This window comes from Tupaia chinensis, unplaced genomic scaffold (assembly GCF_000334495.1).
Source record: "Tupaia chinensis unplaced genomic scaffold, TupChi_1.0 Scaffold139833_1, whole genome shotgun sequence".
NCBI classification, from domain to species: Eukaryota; Metazoa; Chordata; class Mammalia; order Scandentia; family Tupaiidae; genus Tupaia; species Tupaia belangeri.
The window spans coordinates 2542843-2560950 of NW_006199712.1; the positions used below are offsets into that span (position 1 = coordinate 2542843).

The 18108-nt window shown below is 41.9% G+C and overlaps 1 protein-coding gene across 3 annotated transcripts in view; it reads left to right on the forward strand.

The window, feature by feature from the left end:
* The window catches only part of SLC9A9 (solute carrier family 9 member A9), a 720836-nt gene that overhangs the window by 570455 nt on the left and 132273 nt on the right, over positions 1-18108 (forward strand). For all 3 annotated transcript variants that reach the window (XM_027765886.1, XM_014593185.2, XM_006162296.3), the window contains exon 13: positions 5751-5802. In XM_027765886.1, coding sequence (XP_027621687.1) covers positions 5751-5802 — 52 coding nt within the window. The remainder of the gene's footprint in view (positions 1-5750; positions 5803-18108) is intronic.

Genomic DNA, 18108 nt, shown 5'->3' on the forward strand with positions numbered 1-18108 from the left:
AAAAAAAAAAAAAAAAAGAATGCAAAACATCATATAAAATTTTAACCAGCGTTTTTAGTTGCTTTTTAATTCTTTACTGGTTCTTTGTCTATATTTTTAAGACATTTGCTTGGACTTTGTACATTTTGTTTTAAGAATTATTTAATTTAATTTATTATTATTACTATTATTATTTTTCAATTCACCAGAGAGAGACAGACAAAGAGAGAGAGAGAAGGAAAGTGAGAAAGTAAGTCACCGGGTATGGGAATCAAACTACAGTCGGTCAGGTGAGTGAGCATGGCATGACTAAGTCCTGGTCCTACCAATAAAAAGTACCAATATTAGTAACAATAATATTGACATTAGCTGCTAAAATTTCTCAAGAGTTTACTGTGTACCAAGTCCTAAGCTAAACACTTAACGAACATTTTCTCATTTAATCATCACCATGACCTTGCAAAAGAGGTATTATTGGACCCATTGTACTGGCGAGAAAACTGAGACCAGGACATATAAAGGGTACAGGTCACACAGCAAGTGAGAGGCAGAGTCACGTGTCTCAGCCTATGCAGTCTGACTCCATACCACCCTATTACTCTCTGGGATTTGTGATCCTTCAACAACCACGGAGTAGTCTTGACATCCTCAGACTCTAGCGAGGGCTGGCATATAATATAGAGCACTGGTTTGGCCAGCATGGCTAGGTATAACCAGACAGATGAACAAAGGTGGCCCAGGAGTGCCACAGACAGCAGGAAGCCACAGAAGGGCTCTGTCTGGTTGGAGGAGCATAGGTACTTCAGTCCAAGTCAGTAACAACACTAAGTGAGAGGGACTCTTAGACCTAGGAAGAGCAACATGGTAGAGGGCTAAGGTGGTGATCAGAAAGGGCGAGCAGTGCTCGGAAGTTTAGGAAAGGGGATAGAGTATCGCAGGTGCCTATGGTGGCCAGCATGGCCCAAACCACCAGCCTGGAGATTGGAGGGGAGGGAGGAGCACTGGCAGGTCAGGGCATGGCCAAAACTAGAGGACAATCGGGGTATTAGGTCTTGGAAACAAGTACAAGTCTAGTTACCAGGCTTCGGAGACTCTGCTGGGATCAGATGAGCAGAAAGAGTAGGTGTTACAGAGCCTTGGTTATCACCCAACAAGGCCGGACTTTATCCTGTGTACATGCGATGTCACCTGGAGAGCTGCTCCAGTACACATGTGGTGTGCTACAGTTACAATAAACTGAGCTGGCATCATGTCTTCTTTCTAATAATCTCTCCAAAGCCCAGGGTGTTGGAATGATCTTTTATGCACAAAAGTGAGTGAATGCAAGGTTAGCCTACAGTAATGTCACTTTTACTCGCACTTGCTTTATCGAACAGGAGAGTAAGAGATACAGAGGCAGCCAGCACGCTGGCACAGCCCTGGGGACATCGTGTGAATATGCCATACCTGTCAATATCAGTTTATCTCTCACAATCAAGAGAGGACAGACAGTTCCCCTCAGGGACAATGGGAGCTGGTCTGAGGGCGTGCAGGGGTGAGGCAAAGAACAACTCTGTGTTATTGTACAGCCTTCTACGCTATTTATATTTCCTTGTTTTGTTATTCATTGTATATTTTAATATTTTTCTACGCCGCATATATATGTATGCATACATTTGTATGAATGTGTATAAATGCATACATGTGTATACATTTGTATGCATATATAAATGTATACATGTGTCTATATGTATACATGGCACAGCAAAATAATGAAATATACATTATAGAACAAAATAATATAGATACGAGAGGACTTCAAAAAGTTTATGAGAAGTGGAATTAAGGTACAAGTTTATATGGGTGCAAAAAAATTAAAATCCATGCAGTTTTTTTCATAATACACATTTTCTATAAACTTTTAAAGACCCCTTATATTTATATTATAAATTATAATTATAGAATATATATTATAGCTATATAATGTATTATAATTATATATTTATATATCTATTATAAATCTGAGGAAACAAGTGTATTAAATTTGACTATCAGGTTATTAGTCCCACACTCTGTTTTGTCACTGCCAGAAAATCAAGGCATTCTAAATGGCAGATTTAAGAATTTAGAAAAAATAAAAATAACAGTGATCGTAACCAAGGACCGTTTAATGTGGTCATAAAGAGGTCCCTACACCTCTCAAGAAGCGTTATAATGCAGTAAATGTTAGGCGTTCCAGGGCCAGTGGAGATGCCAAGACCTCCAGTTAAGATCAGAGTATTCCACCACACTCTGTTGAAGGAGGCAGGGAGCCAAGTGAGATTCTGAACAAAAGTGGCGAAAATCACAAGTGAAAGAAGGCCTCATGCTTACGTGCCTTACCTTTGTAGCACTTAAGCTGTGAGAATTTCCTTCTTCCGTGCTCATTAGACCTCCCAAGCTGTGAGGGCCAGGACCATACCTATGTCATTCAGCATTTGCCCCTGGAGGAAGTGACTTTCATGGTGGCTCTTCTTCCTCAAGCCACCTAAGATTTTCCATCTACTCTAGACCAAGCCCCAGGAGTGGGTCTGGCCCCAGGAGCGGCCTGCCTTGGATGGAGTGAGGGGCGCTCTCCTTCCCAGTTGGACCTCTAAAATGCTTTTCACGAGTCCCACATCACACTGGAGAGCTTCGTCCTCTGCCCTCCTTCCTCAGTTCCACTCGGCTGCCAGGATATAAACACTAGAAATGTCTGTTTTGGTGCTGGGAAGAAAGTTAAAACTTAGTGCAAAATCTCAGAACTACCTCAAACCATAAAGGTTGGGTTTCTTATGAAATTGGGTCCTGGGTCTCTCCAGTTTTCTAGGCAGAGAACTAGAAAAAGGCCATAGACTAGAAACAGAGAAGTAGGAGCTTCATGACTGTTGGTTAAATTCACAGCCTATCCCGGTGCCCAGTAGCTTTTGGGGGATAAGGTTGACCTGGGCTTATCCAGTGATAAATCTTATGAGGGGTTCCCAGCATCCACCAGAAAGCCCAGAACCCCTAACAGACAAAAAGACAGCCAAATCTCATGAGTTGGGGTGGAGAGGACTCCACACATGGGCTCCATTGATAGACTTACACGCCAAGGTCATTGCCTGGACTCGACCCACTTGGGGAGGCCTTACCTTAACCCTCCTTCCCCTCTTTTCTCTCCCTATATCTCCTCCCCTTCCCCTCTGTCCCCTCCTCTTTCCTACCACCCTCCTTTCTCTTCTCACTCTGCTCTCTTTCCTTCTTCATCTTCCCTGGCTCACTTTTCTTTCTCTCCTCCCTTTTCCCTTCTTACCCCTCCTCCATCTCACATGAACTAGATGGAATTGTTTGTTCTCTGAGAATCAAATGGAGGACCCCTCCAGAGGCCCTTCCCAGTTACCCAGAAGCCAAAAGTTTAGCATGCAGTAAAGTTACTCATGCCACCCCCTCAGAGAGGGCTGTTAGGGTATAGAGGACCCTAAGTTTTGAACGGCCAGGGTATTGTAAACCAGTGCTTCTTCACTGTCACCGTTCTTTTGCAAACTAGCACGTATGCCTGATGAGTGGCTTTAGCCTTCCCTCCCCGACCCAGTGGACAGGACTGGAAAATGATTAGAGTGTTTATGAGGCTAGAGCCTCAGCTAAGGCTGGAGCTGAGGGTCTTGCAAATGTGCCTTTCACCGGAAGAACTCTGGCCGAGAGCTTGAGCCAACCTCCCTTCCCCCCACCTCCTTCTTGCCGCCCCCCCCCCCCAAGACACAAGCAGAGATGCACTCTCCAGGCAGAGGAAGTTCAAGCTTCTGGGCCCCTCACTTGCTCTGGTCCTTCCAAGGCACTGGGAAGAGCCCCAGCACTGAGTTCCCATGGTCCCGTGTTTTTCTAAGATTTGCACAAGGAATTTATTTGAAACACAACTGAGTTCAATCACTGTCTCTTTCTGCTAAGCTTCCCTTTCTCGTACTTCCCCCGGCCCATGGCACTGGGGTGGCTGTGGGCATTTTGGGGGCTGCAACAGGTGCTGGAAGCTGCACTGGCAATGCATTTCATGCGGACTGAGTCAGATACTGGGGGGAGCTGCAGCCACTTCTGTGTGTGGAAACGTCACCCCTGACCATCCTGGGGTAGCAGAGGCTTCCTGGAACCATCCACAGGCAAAATTAAATGCAAACGTCTCCTATGGAAGCTGGCTTCCGAAGTCTGGGAGTTGTGGAGGAAGAACAAGGTTTGAAATGCATTGAGCCCAAAGCGAGTCTGTGGAAAATTCTCTCAATCAGAAGATGTGTACAATTTGGTTTTCATCGATGCCCTGTCAAAATGGAAATTGAAGAACGTATTCAGTGAGGAAGCATGTACACTGATAAGCACACCGTGAATTGTTTATGAGAATCGCGTGAAATGAAATGTATCAGGGATCTGGCATTTGCCGGGCATTCCCCCATAGCAGTACTATGCACTGCTAGCAGGGCTGTGTGTAAGGAATCATGCTTTACTCCTCCCAGCTATCAATAACTGTGATCAGTCTTGCTAGAGGAAGACTGCCTTATCTCTCTGTTCTCTCTCCTACAAAATCATTCTCCTATAAAGACAGCATCAACGTATGCAGACAAAAATTACAGGAGAAAATGTTACTTTAAAGGTGTAGCAGGCCATTAATGAAAACATTATGGTGTTTTTTTTCTCAATTTTGAGATGTTTATTCTATATGCCAGCTTTCAAAAATATTGGATTTTTGGGACCAGCAATTAGCATAATGGCTATGTCTCTGGACTCCCACGTAGTCGACCGCGGTTCGCGTCCCGGACCAGGTGGCTTAAAACTCATGCCGGGTGCGTGTGCGTGCATGCCCAAGATCCCGAGAGGAGAACAGAGGAGAAGGGATTGTGGTGTGGCCACCCCTCTGGAACAAAGAATTCTCACTTTCTGTCTCTCTGTCTCTGTCTGTCTGGCGAGCACACGCGCCCTATAGCGAAAACCTCTCCCCCCACCAAAAAAATATATATATTGGATTTTGACCAGCCTGTGGTGCAGTCATAGCTTTCTAGACTGCAGTACTGGAAGCCACATGACCAACAGAGGTGTGGACCCTGAGCTCAGTCACCCTGAAACATGCCAGTCACATGCACACATGTGTCCACACCCAAGATCCTGATGACCTGGAGTACTGGGGGAAGGGGGTCATGGTGGGACCCAACCCTGATGAGGATGCTTCTCTCTCTCTTTCTTTCGTGCATGCACGCACTCTTTTTCGTGAATAAAAAATAAATAAAACTTTTTTTAAGTATGCATGTTTTTGTCATTTATTTTCTCCTTCTAAAAGTCACTTTCATTCCCAATTGTGTATTTGTGTCTTTAAATTATTTGCTTAAAGAGCACCTTCAAGTCACATCAGCTCAGGCTCCACATCCTAGATGCCCTCTGGCATCAGTGAGTATCTGGACAGAGGTTCAGTTTTCTCTGCCTTGGGGAGCCCGCTCCACGCTGGAGCCATTCCCAGGGCAGTTTGGTCAGTGGGTCGTGCAAGAGCACCAGGTTGCCTTTCTTCCAGAATCAGTGCTACAGAGATCTGTTCCCTGGTAGTTCCTATCCCAAGTCTCAGAGCCCCTGCTCTTGGCGGAAAAGACAGGATCAAAGAGCTGTTGATGTTTAGTCTCTCCAGCTGAACAAGTCCTCATGGCTTTCTGCCACAACTTTGCACAGATTCACATCAGGTTTGGATCAGCTTATCTGACACACAAGACCATCTTGTCTCTTCTGCAGCAGGGTGTTTACCAGATTTTTGTTTTCTTCAACAGAGTTGGTGTGGACCTGGAAGAAAATCTGAAGGAGGAACCCTCTTCACACCAGGCAAGTCAAAGAAGCCAGTGCGTAGGATACAGAGATAGGAGAGCTTCTGTTCCGTTGAATGTTCCATTGAATGTTCCATGCTTTTCCAGCATGGGGCCAGGGAGTTCATGCTAAATGAGGCTACCTCTGCTGAATTAGAAAAAAAAAAAAATAGATGACCATAAGATAGGAATTCAGGATGTTGATAACTTTCAGCTTACAACTAATGTGTACTCACAGCCCCTTTATGGTAGCAGGAGGCCTAGAAATTTCAATATAGAGGCAAGACCATGGCATTTGGTGCCAGGACCCCATGGTTCCAATTCCTGCCCAGCAACTTGCTAACTTTGTGATCTCGGTGAAATTTACTCAAAGCGTATCCAATGACTGTCATACAACACAACAAATAGACTTGTTTCTCTTGCATTGTTCTTATTAATAAGGTCAAAGTGTACAAAACAGGCCAATGACAGTGAAACTGTCTGGGTGATTTATTCTTATCTTAAGAAGCAACAATTAGCTACAGAGTCAACATCTTTCGGGAAAATTGTTCAGAACATTGTGTTGTTCCTCAAGTACGGGAAATGTATTCTCCAAATTCTAAACTGGAACCTGACATCAAGTAGAATATGTCATTGGCAATTTCACGTTAACCATTTTTAACTTCAAACAAATGTGTGGAAATTTTAGACCTTTCACTAGGCAGACACAATAGGCTAAGACTATAAATAAGCGATGTTGCTGAATGGGTTGTGTTATGCGCATATTTGGAATTGAAGAGGATCTTTCTCTTAGTTTATGAGGGTTCTTTTCCTATTATGCCATCGATGAGGCACAGCTGTTTAGCATACTCGGGCAAGATGCTGCTTTCCTGGTTCCACAGATAAAAAGAAGGACGAGGCCGGTCCGCTGCAGAAAAACCTGGGAAATTAAGTTGGTGACGATCCTGGCTCTCGTGTACTTTGAATTGTTTGGTCACATCTGTTCCAAGCCCAGGCTGTGCTGCTTTCACAGATTTTACTAGTCAGGAAACATCCTTAACCACCTTAACCACAGGATTGAGCACAGCAGGGGCGTCTGAGGCGCTGAGATTAGGGCAAATCTGTGACCTTAGAAAGAGATCGAAGCCCATCTCCTTACGCTGGCCGGCACCCATGAGGAGTCAGTAATGTCTGCGGTGGCTGATTTTTAAAAAGCAGTTTCATCTTGCATAGGTCAAATAATCCATCCTCCTACCTTCAAGCAAAACTTTTATCTAAATTTTGTCTTTCTCTTACACCTTTTTCTTTAACAGGATAAAAAGTTAGAATAAGACAATTCATCAAAGAGAAATCACTACAGTCCTCTGTCTAATAATTTACAGTCACATGTAATTATTGGTAAAACAGAAAATCCCATCTTAACTCCTTTTACAGTTTAAATGCACTTTACCTTAGTTACTTCAGGTGGTGGTTTCCAACAAAGCTCACCATTGTCATTCAGTAATAACTCTTACCTTAAGCTACAATGGCAGTAAAAGAATGGCACAGCATAGAGCAGTAAAAGCTCTGTGAGGTTTGGATCTTGGGCAAGGTTTTTACATGTCTGATTCTGTTTCCCTGTCTGTACAATGTGAATAAGAGTGTCCACCTCTCCGGGCTCTTATGACAATCTAGGGAAATTAGGTTGATGAAAATTACCCAACTTAATTAACATAAAGCCATCCCATTTTATACAATATCTGAAGCGCTTTAATTACTACAGTTAATAAAATCATAATGCGATATTTTCAAGAACTTTAAAATCTAGGGACCAGCAGTTAGCGTAATGGCTATGTTGCTGGACTCCCATGTAGTCGACCGCGGTTCAAGTCCTGAACCTGGTTGCATGCGTGCCCAAGATCCCAAGGGGAGAATGGAGGAGAAGGGATTGTGGTGTGGCCAACCCCTCTGGGGGTTGATTTCTCACCTTCTATCTCTCTGTCTCTCTCTGTCTTTCTGGCAAGCACATGCACCCAATAAGAAAAAAACTCTCCAAAAAAAGGGAAAAAAAAGAATTTTAAAATCTAGAATCTAGTAACAGATATAAGTAAAAGCAGGAAGTCCAAGCAAGAGAGGTAAGAAAAATCACAAATAAATAGAACATAAGGACTTACCTACTTGTGGTAGTAAAACCACAGTAAGCTTGCTGTTAACCAAAGCCGGGGGGCGGGGATAGAAATATCCTAAATTTTATCATTAAAGGGAAAAGTCATACCTTCTCAACTGGCACCAAACCTCACAGGTCACTCTGTGTTAAAAGCAATTTCTCATTTGGGGTCTTCTGTAGTGAATACATGAAGATCTGTTCAGATCTCATTGCTGTACTAATATTCAGTAACTAGCACTATAATTTACATGGTTCCTACTGAACTGATGTGTTATTCACACTCACGTCCAAAACCCAGAGTAGTTCATTTCAGAAAGACGTCTTCTCCACCCACTGGGATAATTCTTCAGTGTCAAGTACAGGAAGCAGTGGGCTCACACCGGAAGTAACGAGCCATCGTGTCTGTGTAACTGCCAGTTGACCCAGACGGTTTTTTCTGGTACTTTCCAAACCAACAGTCAAGACTCTCTCTACCCTCACTTCATGTGGCAACACCTTCATTACGAGCATCTGTTACTCCATTGAACTTCAGAGCAAGCCCTAACTCTTAGGAGAATTTTGCAAGTTTCACTTGATTTGAATTTATTAAACTGGGTTTCTATTAACAAAAAGGATAAACTTTGCACACCAGTCAACCTTAAAAAAAAAAAAATCCTATCTTACCAACAGCTAAAAGTTTTTTAGGTAATTATAGTCACTATGGATCAGACAGACTCTCAAAATCAAAATGAAACATTATTACAGGGACATGGTTTTTAAGGAATTTCCTGCTTCTCTGTTTGTGGAATATAAAATAATCTTTGGAACTATGAATGTGTAGATGTAACTAACTAGTTATGTCACGATTTTCCTTTTTCCTTGTAACACCTGGAGAACACAAACGGCGTTACGCTCTTATTTGTGCCAGGTACAGACACGTTGGAGAGCAAGCTCCATATGCAGGCGTTAAACTTTAAACACATGCTCTGTGCAAACATGCTACTTTGAGAAATGGAACGTATTGCAGTTGTGAATCTTATGTCTTTTAACCATGAAAAAAAAAAAAGAAAGGAAGGAAGGAAGGAAGGAAGGAAGGAAGGAAGGAAGAAAGAAAGAAAGAAAGAAAGAAAGAAAGAAAGAAAGAAAGAAAGAAAGAAAAGCACAGAGAGAGAGAGAGAGAGAGAGAGAGAGAGAAAGAGACCCTTCCCCTCAATTAGGAAGTTTTCTGTGTAATTGTTTTCTTATCCTTGAATGCATACCTTTTCTGAGTATGGGAGACTCTCTGGAATATCACCGTCAATCTTTTAATAGAAAATTCCTGCTTCTCAGAAAGGACCTTTGGAGACCAGCAGATGGCATAATGGTTGCTGGGCTCCCATTCAGTAGACCACAGTTCAAGGTCTGGACCTAACAGCTTAAAACTCACACTGGGCATGTGTATGTGCATGCCCAAAATCCCAAGAGGAGAATAGAGGAAAAAGGATTGTGGCATGGCCATCCCTCCTGGGGGGGGTAGAGGGGCGTGATTTCTCACTTTCTGTCTCCCTTTCTCTCTCTGTCTCTCCAGAGAGTACACACACCCTATAGCAAAAATCTCTCTTTCAAAAAAAAGGAGGGGAACGTTTGGGACTGCCTCCTTGACTAGCGACTGGAGGAGCCAGGTTCCACATGGCTGACCAAGCAGTTCAAGTTCCACCCAAGTGGCTTGAAAAACACACCAGGTGCATGTGTGTGCATCCCAACATTCTGAAGGATGGAGAAGGGGAAGAGGGGGGATTGCAGCATGATCACACCCCATGGGAGAGTGCTTTCTCCCTCCCTCCCTCTGTCTTTCTGTCTCTAGAGAGCATGTGCACCTAATGGCAATTGAAAAAAAAAAGTTTCAGTATTACTTCTTTTTCCCTTTTTGCCATTTCATCTTAATAATCCTAATATTTGTTGAGCACTTACTATTACTGTTTTGAACCATGTTAAGAACAATATTAGTATTGTTCTAAGTATTTTATATGTGTTATTTCACTTAACTCCCTATATAACCCTGGGTAGGTACTGTTAAATTCTACTCGTACAAGTAAGGCAATTATATTCAGCAAATACAATTAACTCTCTCATGAGCATATCGAAGGAAGTGGAATTGGAACTCAAACAATTTGGTTCCCAAACTTCTTCTCTTTACTGGAATACATGGATGTCTTCAATCGTCCACACAATTATTAGCACCTACCCATACAGGCACTGAGCTAAATGTGCGGAAGATTCAGCAGTCACCTTCAGTCTTCACCCTCGCAGAGCTTACACTCTAATGGGAGACACTGATAAGATGGTAAACAACTAAGCACGGTAAATTCAGAGAGAAATTATAATAAAGCACGTAAAGGAGACCAGTGGCAGGGAAGCTACTGGCCAGCAAAGGGACATGAAGAAGCAAGCCAGGTAAGATCAAGGGGGAATGGTCCAGGTGGAGGATACAGCAAGGATGAAAGCCTTGGAGTCACAACGGGTTGTGATATACCCCAAGAGAGTCAGGAAGACAGGCATGGCTGGAGCCAAGGAAGCATGGCGGGAGCTGATGGACGTGAACTGGGGAGATTTACAGAGGCAGAGCGTTGGCCATGTTGCTGAGTATGATTTTATTCTAGTGTAATGGGCCCCTTCAGCAGTTTGGAACTTGGATGCAATAAAATAAAATTTTGTCGTTTAGGCCCAGCCATGGTGACAGGGATGTTAACACACTGCTGCCCCACAGGCTGAGGTCACATGGGAAACCCAGGTTCGATTCTAACCTGACTCAAAGCCCAGCACAGTGGTACATGCCTGTAATCCCAGCCACGGGAAGGCTGAGGCCGGAACATGGCAAGCTCCTGACCTGGTCAGCACAGCAAGACTCTGTCCAAAGAGCCAGAAGTGCTGGTGTGGGCCTGGGACACCAGGTTTTGAGGAGTCTGAGCAGGATTGTGACAGAGCAAAACCCTGATTTAAGAAAGAAAAGTTTTTCTCCCAACTTCATCCTGCCAATCATTACCATGAGGCTACTTTTCATTTTTTTCTAACACAATTATATCTTTTACTATTATGATTTCTCTTCATGTTAAATGCCAGTTTTCTTTTGTTTCCAATAGCCTCTTCATTGAAATTCCATTTGGTTGTCTTTTATGCTTGCGTGTAACCTGGGTAGATCAGTTCTGGTCACTGCAGCTCAAGAAAGACAGAGCAGAGCTGAGAAAGGTCCAGAGAAGGGCAACTTTAATAACTGAGCAGAGGGAGCTGCTGCCAGAGCAACGGGAATTAAAAGGATTGGGATTTCTCTATCAGAAAGACTATAGCTAAGAAAGGACACAGCAAAGTATCTGTCAAAATACAAAGGATGTGAGTAAGGTGAACAGAGACTTGTTTGCCAGCTACCAGAAAACCACAACCTGGAATGGCTTTGAAACCTGGCAAAGGCCACTAGTGAAGAATAAAACTATTTATTCTTCTGCACAATTGATACTTCTTACCTAGGGTCATTCAGAGTTGTAGGGGTTGGAAATATAAGTAGGCTCAGGAGGAAAAGAGATTAATTAGCAGATGGTGGTGTCATCTGGCTCATTTAATAACATTTTTTGATTGTGAATATTTTCCAAGAGTCCTAATATATTTACGGAGCACAGAATAATATGTCCCACACACCCATCCCCCTGATTGAACAATTATCAACATTTTCCATATTGTTTCATCCCTCATTCTTCTCTAGTTAGAGTTGGTCTCATAGAATGTAAATTCCATGCTACACTCACACAGACATTTCAGAATAATGAGGAAGAAGAAGTGGAGGAAGATGGTGACTACAATTTAATGAACACTTTTTATGTTTTGAATACAATATTAAAATCACCTTTAACCCTCACTTTGACCAGTCAAGATACTCATGACCTCATTTTATAAATGGTGAAATTTAAATTCAAAGAACTAACTTTCCCCAGACAGCGAACCAGTTGTGTATAGAGCCAGGACTATAAGCCAAAGCCGTTTCAATCTCACCATCAAGTTGTTCCACACCATCCATGGGCAATTGTATAGTCTGTGAATAGGGTCTCCATTCCTCCAGTAAGGTAACCTGTCAGTCAACGTGTGAACAGTCACTTTCTCCATTATTTCTGGCCAGTCTAACTTCCCAATGCTATTAAAAATGTGAAGTATAGGGAACCAACAGTTAGCGTAATGGCTATGTCGCTGGACTCCCACGTAGTCGACCGCGGTTCATGTCCCAGACTCGGTGGCTTAAAAAAAAACTCACGCCGGGCGCGTGTGCGTGCGTGCCCAAGATCCTGAGAGGAGAATGAAGGAGAAGGGATTGCGGCGTGACCATCCCCCCTGGGGGGTGATTTCTCGCTTTCTGTCTCTATGTCTCTCTCTGTCTGTCTGGCGAGCGCACGCGCCCTACAGTGAAAATCTCTCCAAAAAAAATAAAATGTGAAGTATATTATTTCTAGTGACTAGAGTATATACCTCACTTCCTATTTTGATTATCTCAATGTGAAATCCTTCCCTTCGGTCATACCCAACAAGTTCTATTGGGCCCCTGTCTAGACATCGTTTTCGTGCTATGATACATGTCATTCTTCGTTCTTGGTGCAGAAGGCTCTCCTGCCTTCCATTAGAAGGGGCCCTAACTTCCTATTTCTGCTTGTTACTTCCTGCCAGCATTAGTTAAGTTGCCAACCATTCTAAAGTTCTTATTCATGCAGATGTCTAAGGAAAGAGCATTCCAGATAAGACAAAGGCCCTGAGGCAGAAACATGCCCAGCCTGTGGAGAAATAGCAAAGATGCCAGTAATTCTCGAGTGAGCCGTAGGGAGCACTACAAGATACCAATCAGTCAGAGATAGAGGCAGGACCCAGACCGCCTCAGCTATCTTCTGCTACATAACACTGTGTAATAAACACATGTGAAACCTCAGCGGCATGAAATAATAAACACTTATATATCTCCAAGTCTGTGGAAATCAGCTGCTCTAAATTAAATTTGTTCATCTCTCTGCTCCAGGTTGGTTATGTAGCTTTTCTTATCTTAGCTGGGCTTGCTCAGATGTCTGGGGTTGGACAGCTATTGGTTGAACTAGGAGAGCCTTACTTAGGATGACACAGGTGACTCAGTTGTGCTCCATATCCTTCTCATCTTCATCTTGGAACCAATGGGCTACTGTGGGTGTGTCTTCCTCCTGACAATAACAATGGGCAAGGATAGAAGCAAAAACACTTAAGGATTCTTGAGGCATAGCCTCAGAACTAACATATTGGCACTGCCATTACTGTCTGTTGGCCAAAGAAAGTTACAAGGCCAACCTAGAATACAGGTGCGTATACAACTCTTTGTTAAAAAAAAAAAAAAAAAAACCTGCAGTTACATAGAAAAGGTCATTGATTCGGGGAAGGATAAAAATTTGGGACTTCTAACACAATTAATCTGCCATATATTGGGTAGTCTGAAAAGTCATGACACATTTTTGCATAAGCAAATCATAGAAAACATATCATGATTTTTCCAGCAACCTAAGGAGTCATTTGGACTAAGATAAAGAGTTTGAGCCTCATATTAATCTGTAACATTTCAGATGTTTGAAATATATTGAAACCTAGTTTAAGGTTCCAATTGATCTATCTTGGTGATATTCCATGGGTACTTGGGAGAATGTGTCTGGTAGAAACTGTCTCAGTACTATGTCAAACAACTGCCAAATACTGTTGGTACAGCACTCAGTAAGTGTTAGTTATGTCAGTTGATTTTATTTATTTATTTATTTTGGTCTATTTATTTTATTGGTTACTGATTAACCCTCTAACTATAATTAGGATTTTTCTATTTCTCTCTCTAGTTCTGTCAGATAGTGCATGTATTTCAGTTTTTCACTGAATATAGAATTTTGGTTTGATGGTTATACTTTCTTTCAGCACTTGACAAATTGCATTCTGGTGTTTTCTGGTGAAAAGTCAGGGTCATTTTTATTGATGTTTCAAGTGCATCTCCATTTTCTTGTGCAGTATCCAATCTTAAGTCAATGTTGTCAAGTTTTTAGTCCATAGATTACACTTCTGGGTTTGAGAATTTTCATGTCTCTCTTTTTTTTTTTTTTCTAGTTTATATTTCTGAAATCTTCATTGGTGTACTCATTGCCTCCATATTTTTCTTTAAATTCTCTAGCATTTCTGTAGATGTTTAAAAACCTTGCCTGTTAATTCTGCCATCTAAGTCATTTTAAGATCTGCCTCTATAGATGACCTTTTCTTTTGGCTATAGCTCCTACTTTCCTGCTTTTTCTCGTAACTAGGAGTTTTGATGAAATGCTCAACATTGTGAATATTATGTTGTATGGAGTTGGATTATCTATAAAGTATGTTAAATTTTAATCAATAGACATTTAAAAAATCATAAGTCTTGATTTTATGCTTGTTATGACTATTATATTTTCATTTTTTTCCTTAGTTTTGGGGTGTGATCATTATTCTAGAATATTGTTCATACTCATAAATTCATAAAGCATGCTTTATTCTGAAATCTCAATGAAAAAGCTGACTTTCGACTTTAGCTGAGCCAAAACTCCAATGTTCCCCGGCACTACGTGATCCTAATCTCTCCATTTATTTCTCAATTTCCCAACAGCTACGGTACATACACAGATTAGTTCTCAGCCAAGGACCTGAAGAAAAAATTTACACAGACTTCTTGATGCCCTCTCTGCCCAGGTCCTCCTTTTTTTGTATACTGCCTTACTGATCCCAGCCTCCTCAGCAACACCCCAACTCCCACCTGATTCCTCAGCTCAGTGAGACTACTGTTCTCTGGCTGGACCTACCTCTTTGTACTTCAACTGGGAAAGGAGTTCTAGGCAGAAAGTCAAGGGAAATATACGGCTCACCTCATTAGTTCCCTTTTCTCAAGGATCATAGTCCTTTGTTGCCTACTACGAAATGAATGAATCTTACCATATGTAAGATTATGATATGTATTTTATCAAGGCCAGCCATTATGTATTTTGAAAGTGATTTTGAAGTAGTTTTGTAGGGAACAACTCTTTTGGTGGTGTGTTATTGTCTAATACAAACATAATACTGTATAACGAAAGCACAACTCTAAATGTGAGATTCTTATCTTTACTCTGTTGATGGTGGTTCTGGGTGCTCTCATTAGGGGATGACATGAGCCAAGATCCTCTTGTTTCAAGGTGTATTTTCCATTAGAGAATGTGTGTGTGTGTGTGTGTGTGTGTATGTGTGTGCGCATGTGCGTGTGTATGCTCATATATATTAAAGAGTTATTAGACTGGCTAAATTATGATACCAATCAGGCATGAGTTAAGAATACTGTGAAGAGGACCAGCAGTTAGCATAATGGCTATGTCGCTGGACTCCCATGTAGTCAACCACAGTTCGTGTCCCAGACCTGGTGGCTTAAAACTCACGCCGGGCGCGTGTGCATGCGTGCCCAAGATCCCATGAGGAGAATGGAGGAGAAGGGATTGCGGTGTGACCATCCCCCCTGGGGGGTGATTTCTCGCTTTCTGTCTCTCTGTCTCTCTCTGTCTGTCTGGAAAAACCTCTCAAAAAAAAAAAAAAAGAATACTGTGAAGCAGTCGATGTGAACTTTCTCCTATTTGTAGGTTGGTCCATCATTTTTCTTCTTTGTGCTCAATCTTTAACCTGTAACATGGGCATATTGGACCCAGGAAATTTTTATATGGTTTTAAGGGAACACACATGTCTTGTACAGAACGCCTATGTGACTTCTGTGAAAATACTTCAAAAACTGTAAGGAGCTACGCAAATGTATGCTTTATCTGTTGTTTTTGTTTGTTTGTTTTTGTTTTTGTTTGCCATAGAGCATGTGCACTCACCGGAGAGACAGAAAGCAAGAAATTATCTGCTGTGGGGGATAGCCATGCCACAATCCCTTCTCCTCCAATCTCCTCTCAGGATTTTGGACACACACTCACATGTACCTGGCATGAGTTTGAAACCACTGCGTTTGAGACTCAAACTGTGGTCAACTACATGGGAGTCCAGCAATGTAACCATTATGCCATCTGCTGGTCCTTGCTTTATCATTTTATTAACTCCAACTACTATTCTAATGCCTTTCACATCCGGAACTTATGATTCCAGCATATAATTGTATTAGTTTTGTATTATTGTATGCACCATTATCTCAAAACTCGATGGTTTAAAACCACAAGCATGTATTGGCTCAGTTTCTAAGGATAGGCATTTGAAAGCAACTTAGCTGAGTGTTTCTGGCTAACGGTCTCTCTTAATGTTATAGTTATTATGTTAGCTAGTCCTCCGAAGGCTTCCCTGGGCCTGGAGGATTCACTTCCTGGTTGGCGGAGACCTCAGTTCCTTGGAGGCTATTGTCAAGCATAGTCCGTTGTTTACTGCATGGATCTCTCCACAGAGCTGCTAAAGTGTCTTCACGACATGGATGCTGACTTCCCTCAGAGCACACGGTCTAAGAGACATAGCAAGAAACCACAGTGCCTTTACGTGACCTCATCTTGGATATGACACGCTATCACTTCTACCACATTCTGTTCTTTATTAATGAGTCTCTAGGTACAGACCACAGGTCATAGGGGGTAAATTAGACTTCATCTTTAAAGGGACAAGTGTCAAGGAATTTATATTTACACATTTTTAGATCACCACAATATTGTATTTTTCTGACTCAAACAATTCATTTCCTCCTCAGTTAATTTGGATCTACTGTATGGACAAAATTATATGGACCAGGCCCTTTCTCTATAGCTAAACCATAATCTCAGCCCATCTGGTAGCACACCTGGGAGGTCTCTGTCCTCCTCATAGTTTTATCCATTCCCAGCAGTTGTTTCCTTCTGTTTTTCTTTTTCTCCCTCGGCATGTATTCTCTGACCGTACCTTCTTGGGAACATTTATGAATTTGTGGGGGAGAGGTCAGAATACGTGTACAGAGTGTTTTCTATATAGAGCTTAATAATTAATCATTTAGCTTTAAAAAAAAGAATAATCTATTGGTTTCTCAATAGTCCCTCTTCAGGATCTAGAAATCTTTCTCTTCAGGAGCACAAAATTTAGCCCTCTCCTTGATAATTAGAAAACCAAAGCATTGAACTTGAAATGATTATATAAATGTACTTACTCCAAATTAGAAAGAGTGGGGAGAAAAGAGCACTAACAAATTCCATTCACACACACTGCCTGAAAGTGTGCTTTGGAACCTGTAAGGAGCTCTACAGGTTTGCTATGATAATTGTTTGGCTTTGTTATCATTCCCTGCAACTTCTACAGACATCGATATTAAATATTAAATCTTGAGAAACAGAAAGGAAAATCCTGTGCCTCTCACACTTAATCCATTGAATCCCCCTGAAATGAGGAGCAATCCTGTACAATAATCCTAGCACAGAGTTCATCCAGTTCATTTAGCAAAGGCCCCATGTTTGAATATTGATAGACAACGCATTTACATTTGCTTAGTTCTTTTTCATTAAAGTTAATGCAACAAACAATCCAGTTTTTGCTTCAGTGTCTAGCTTCTGGCTAGAGTTTTTTGTTTCCTCTTTAGGAGTGCAAATAAAACCAAAACTATCATAATTTTCCTATTTTACCCTCAGAGGGCTAGTAAGCAAGAGGAGAGACTCCCCCCAACCCCCCCAAAAAAACTATACTCTTCTTAGTGTGATTAGTCACTTCAAACTTCTGATCTATTCCTTTGCTTAAGGAGAAAAAAAAGAGGGAACCAGCAGTTAGCGTAATGGCTATGTCACTGGACTCCCATGTAGTCGACCGTGGTTCGCGTCCCGGACCCAGTGGCTTAAAACTCACGCTGGGCGCGTGTGCATGCGTGCCCAAGTTCCCGAGAGGAGAATGGAGGAGAGGGGATTGCGGCATGACCATCCCCCCAGGGGGTGATTTCTCGCTTTCTGTCTCTATGTCTCTCTCTGTCTATCTGGCGAGTGCACGCGCCCTATAGCAAAAAAATCATTCCAAAAAAAAAAAAAGGAAAAAAAAAAGATAGCAAAGATCTGTTAGTTTTTTAAAAATTTTCCCAGAAATAAAAGAAAAGAAAGGAGCCAAGGAGCCAAAAATTACACAGATACAGAACTTTAAGAAGCATTCTGCTTCCTTTTTTTAAGAATTATTTTTATTTAACTTTATTTATTTATTTATTTATTTTTGGAGAGGTTTTTGCTATAGGGCACGTGCGCT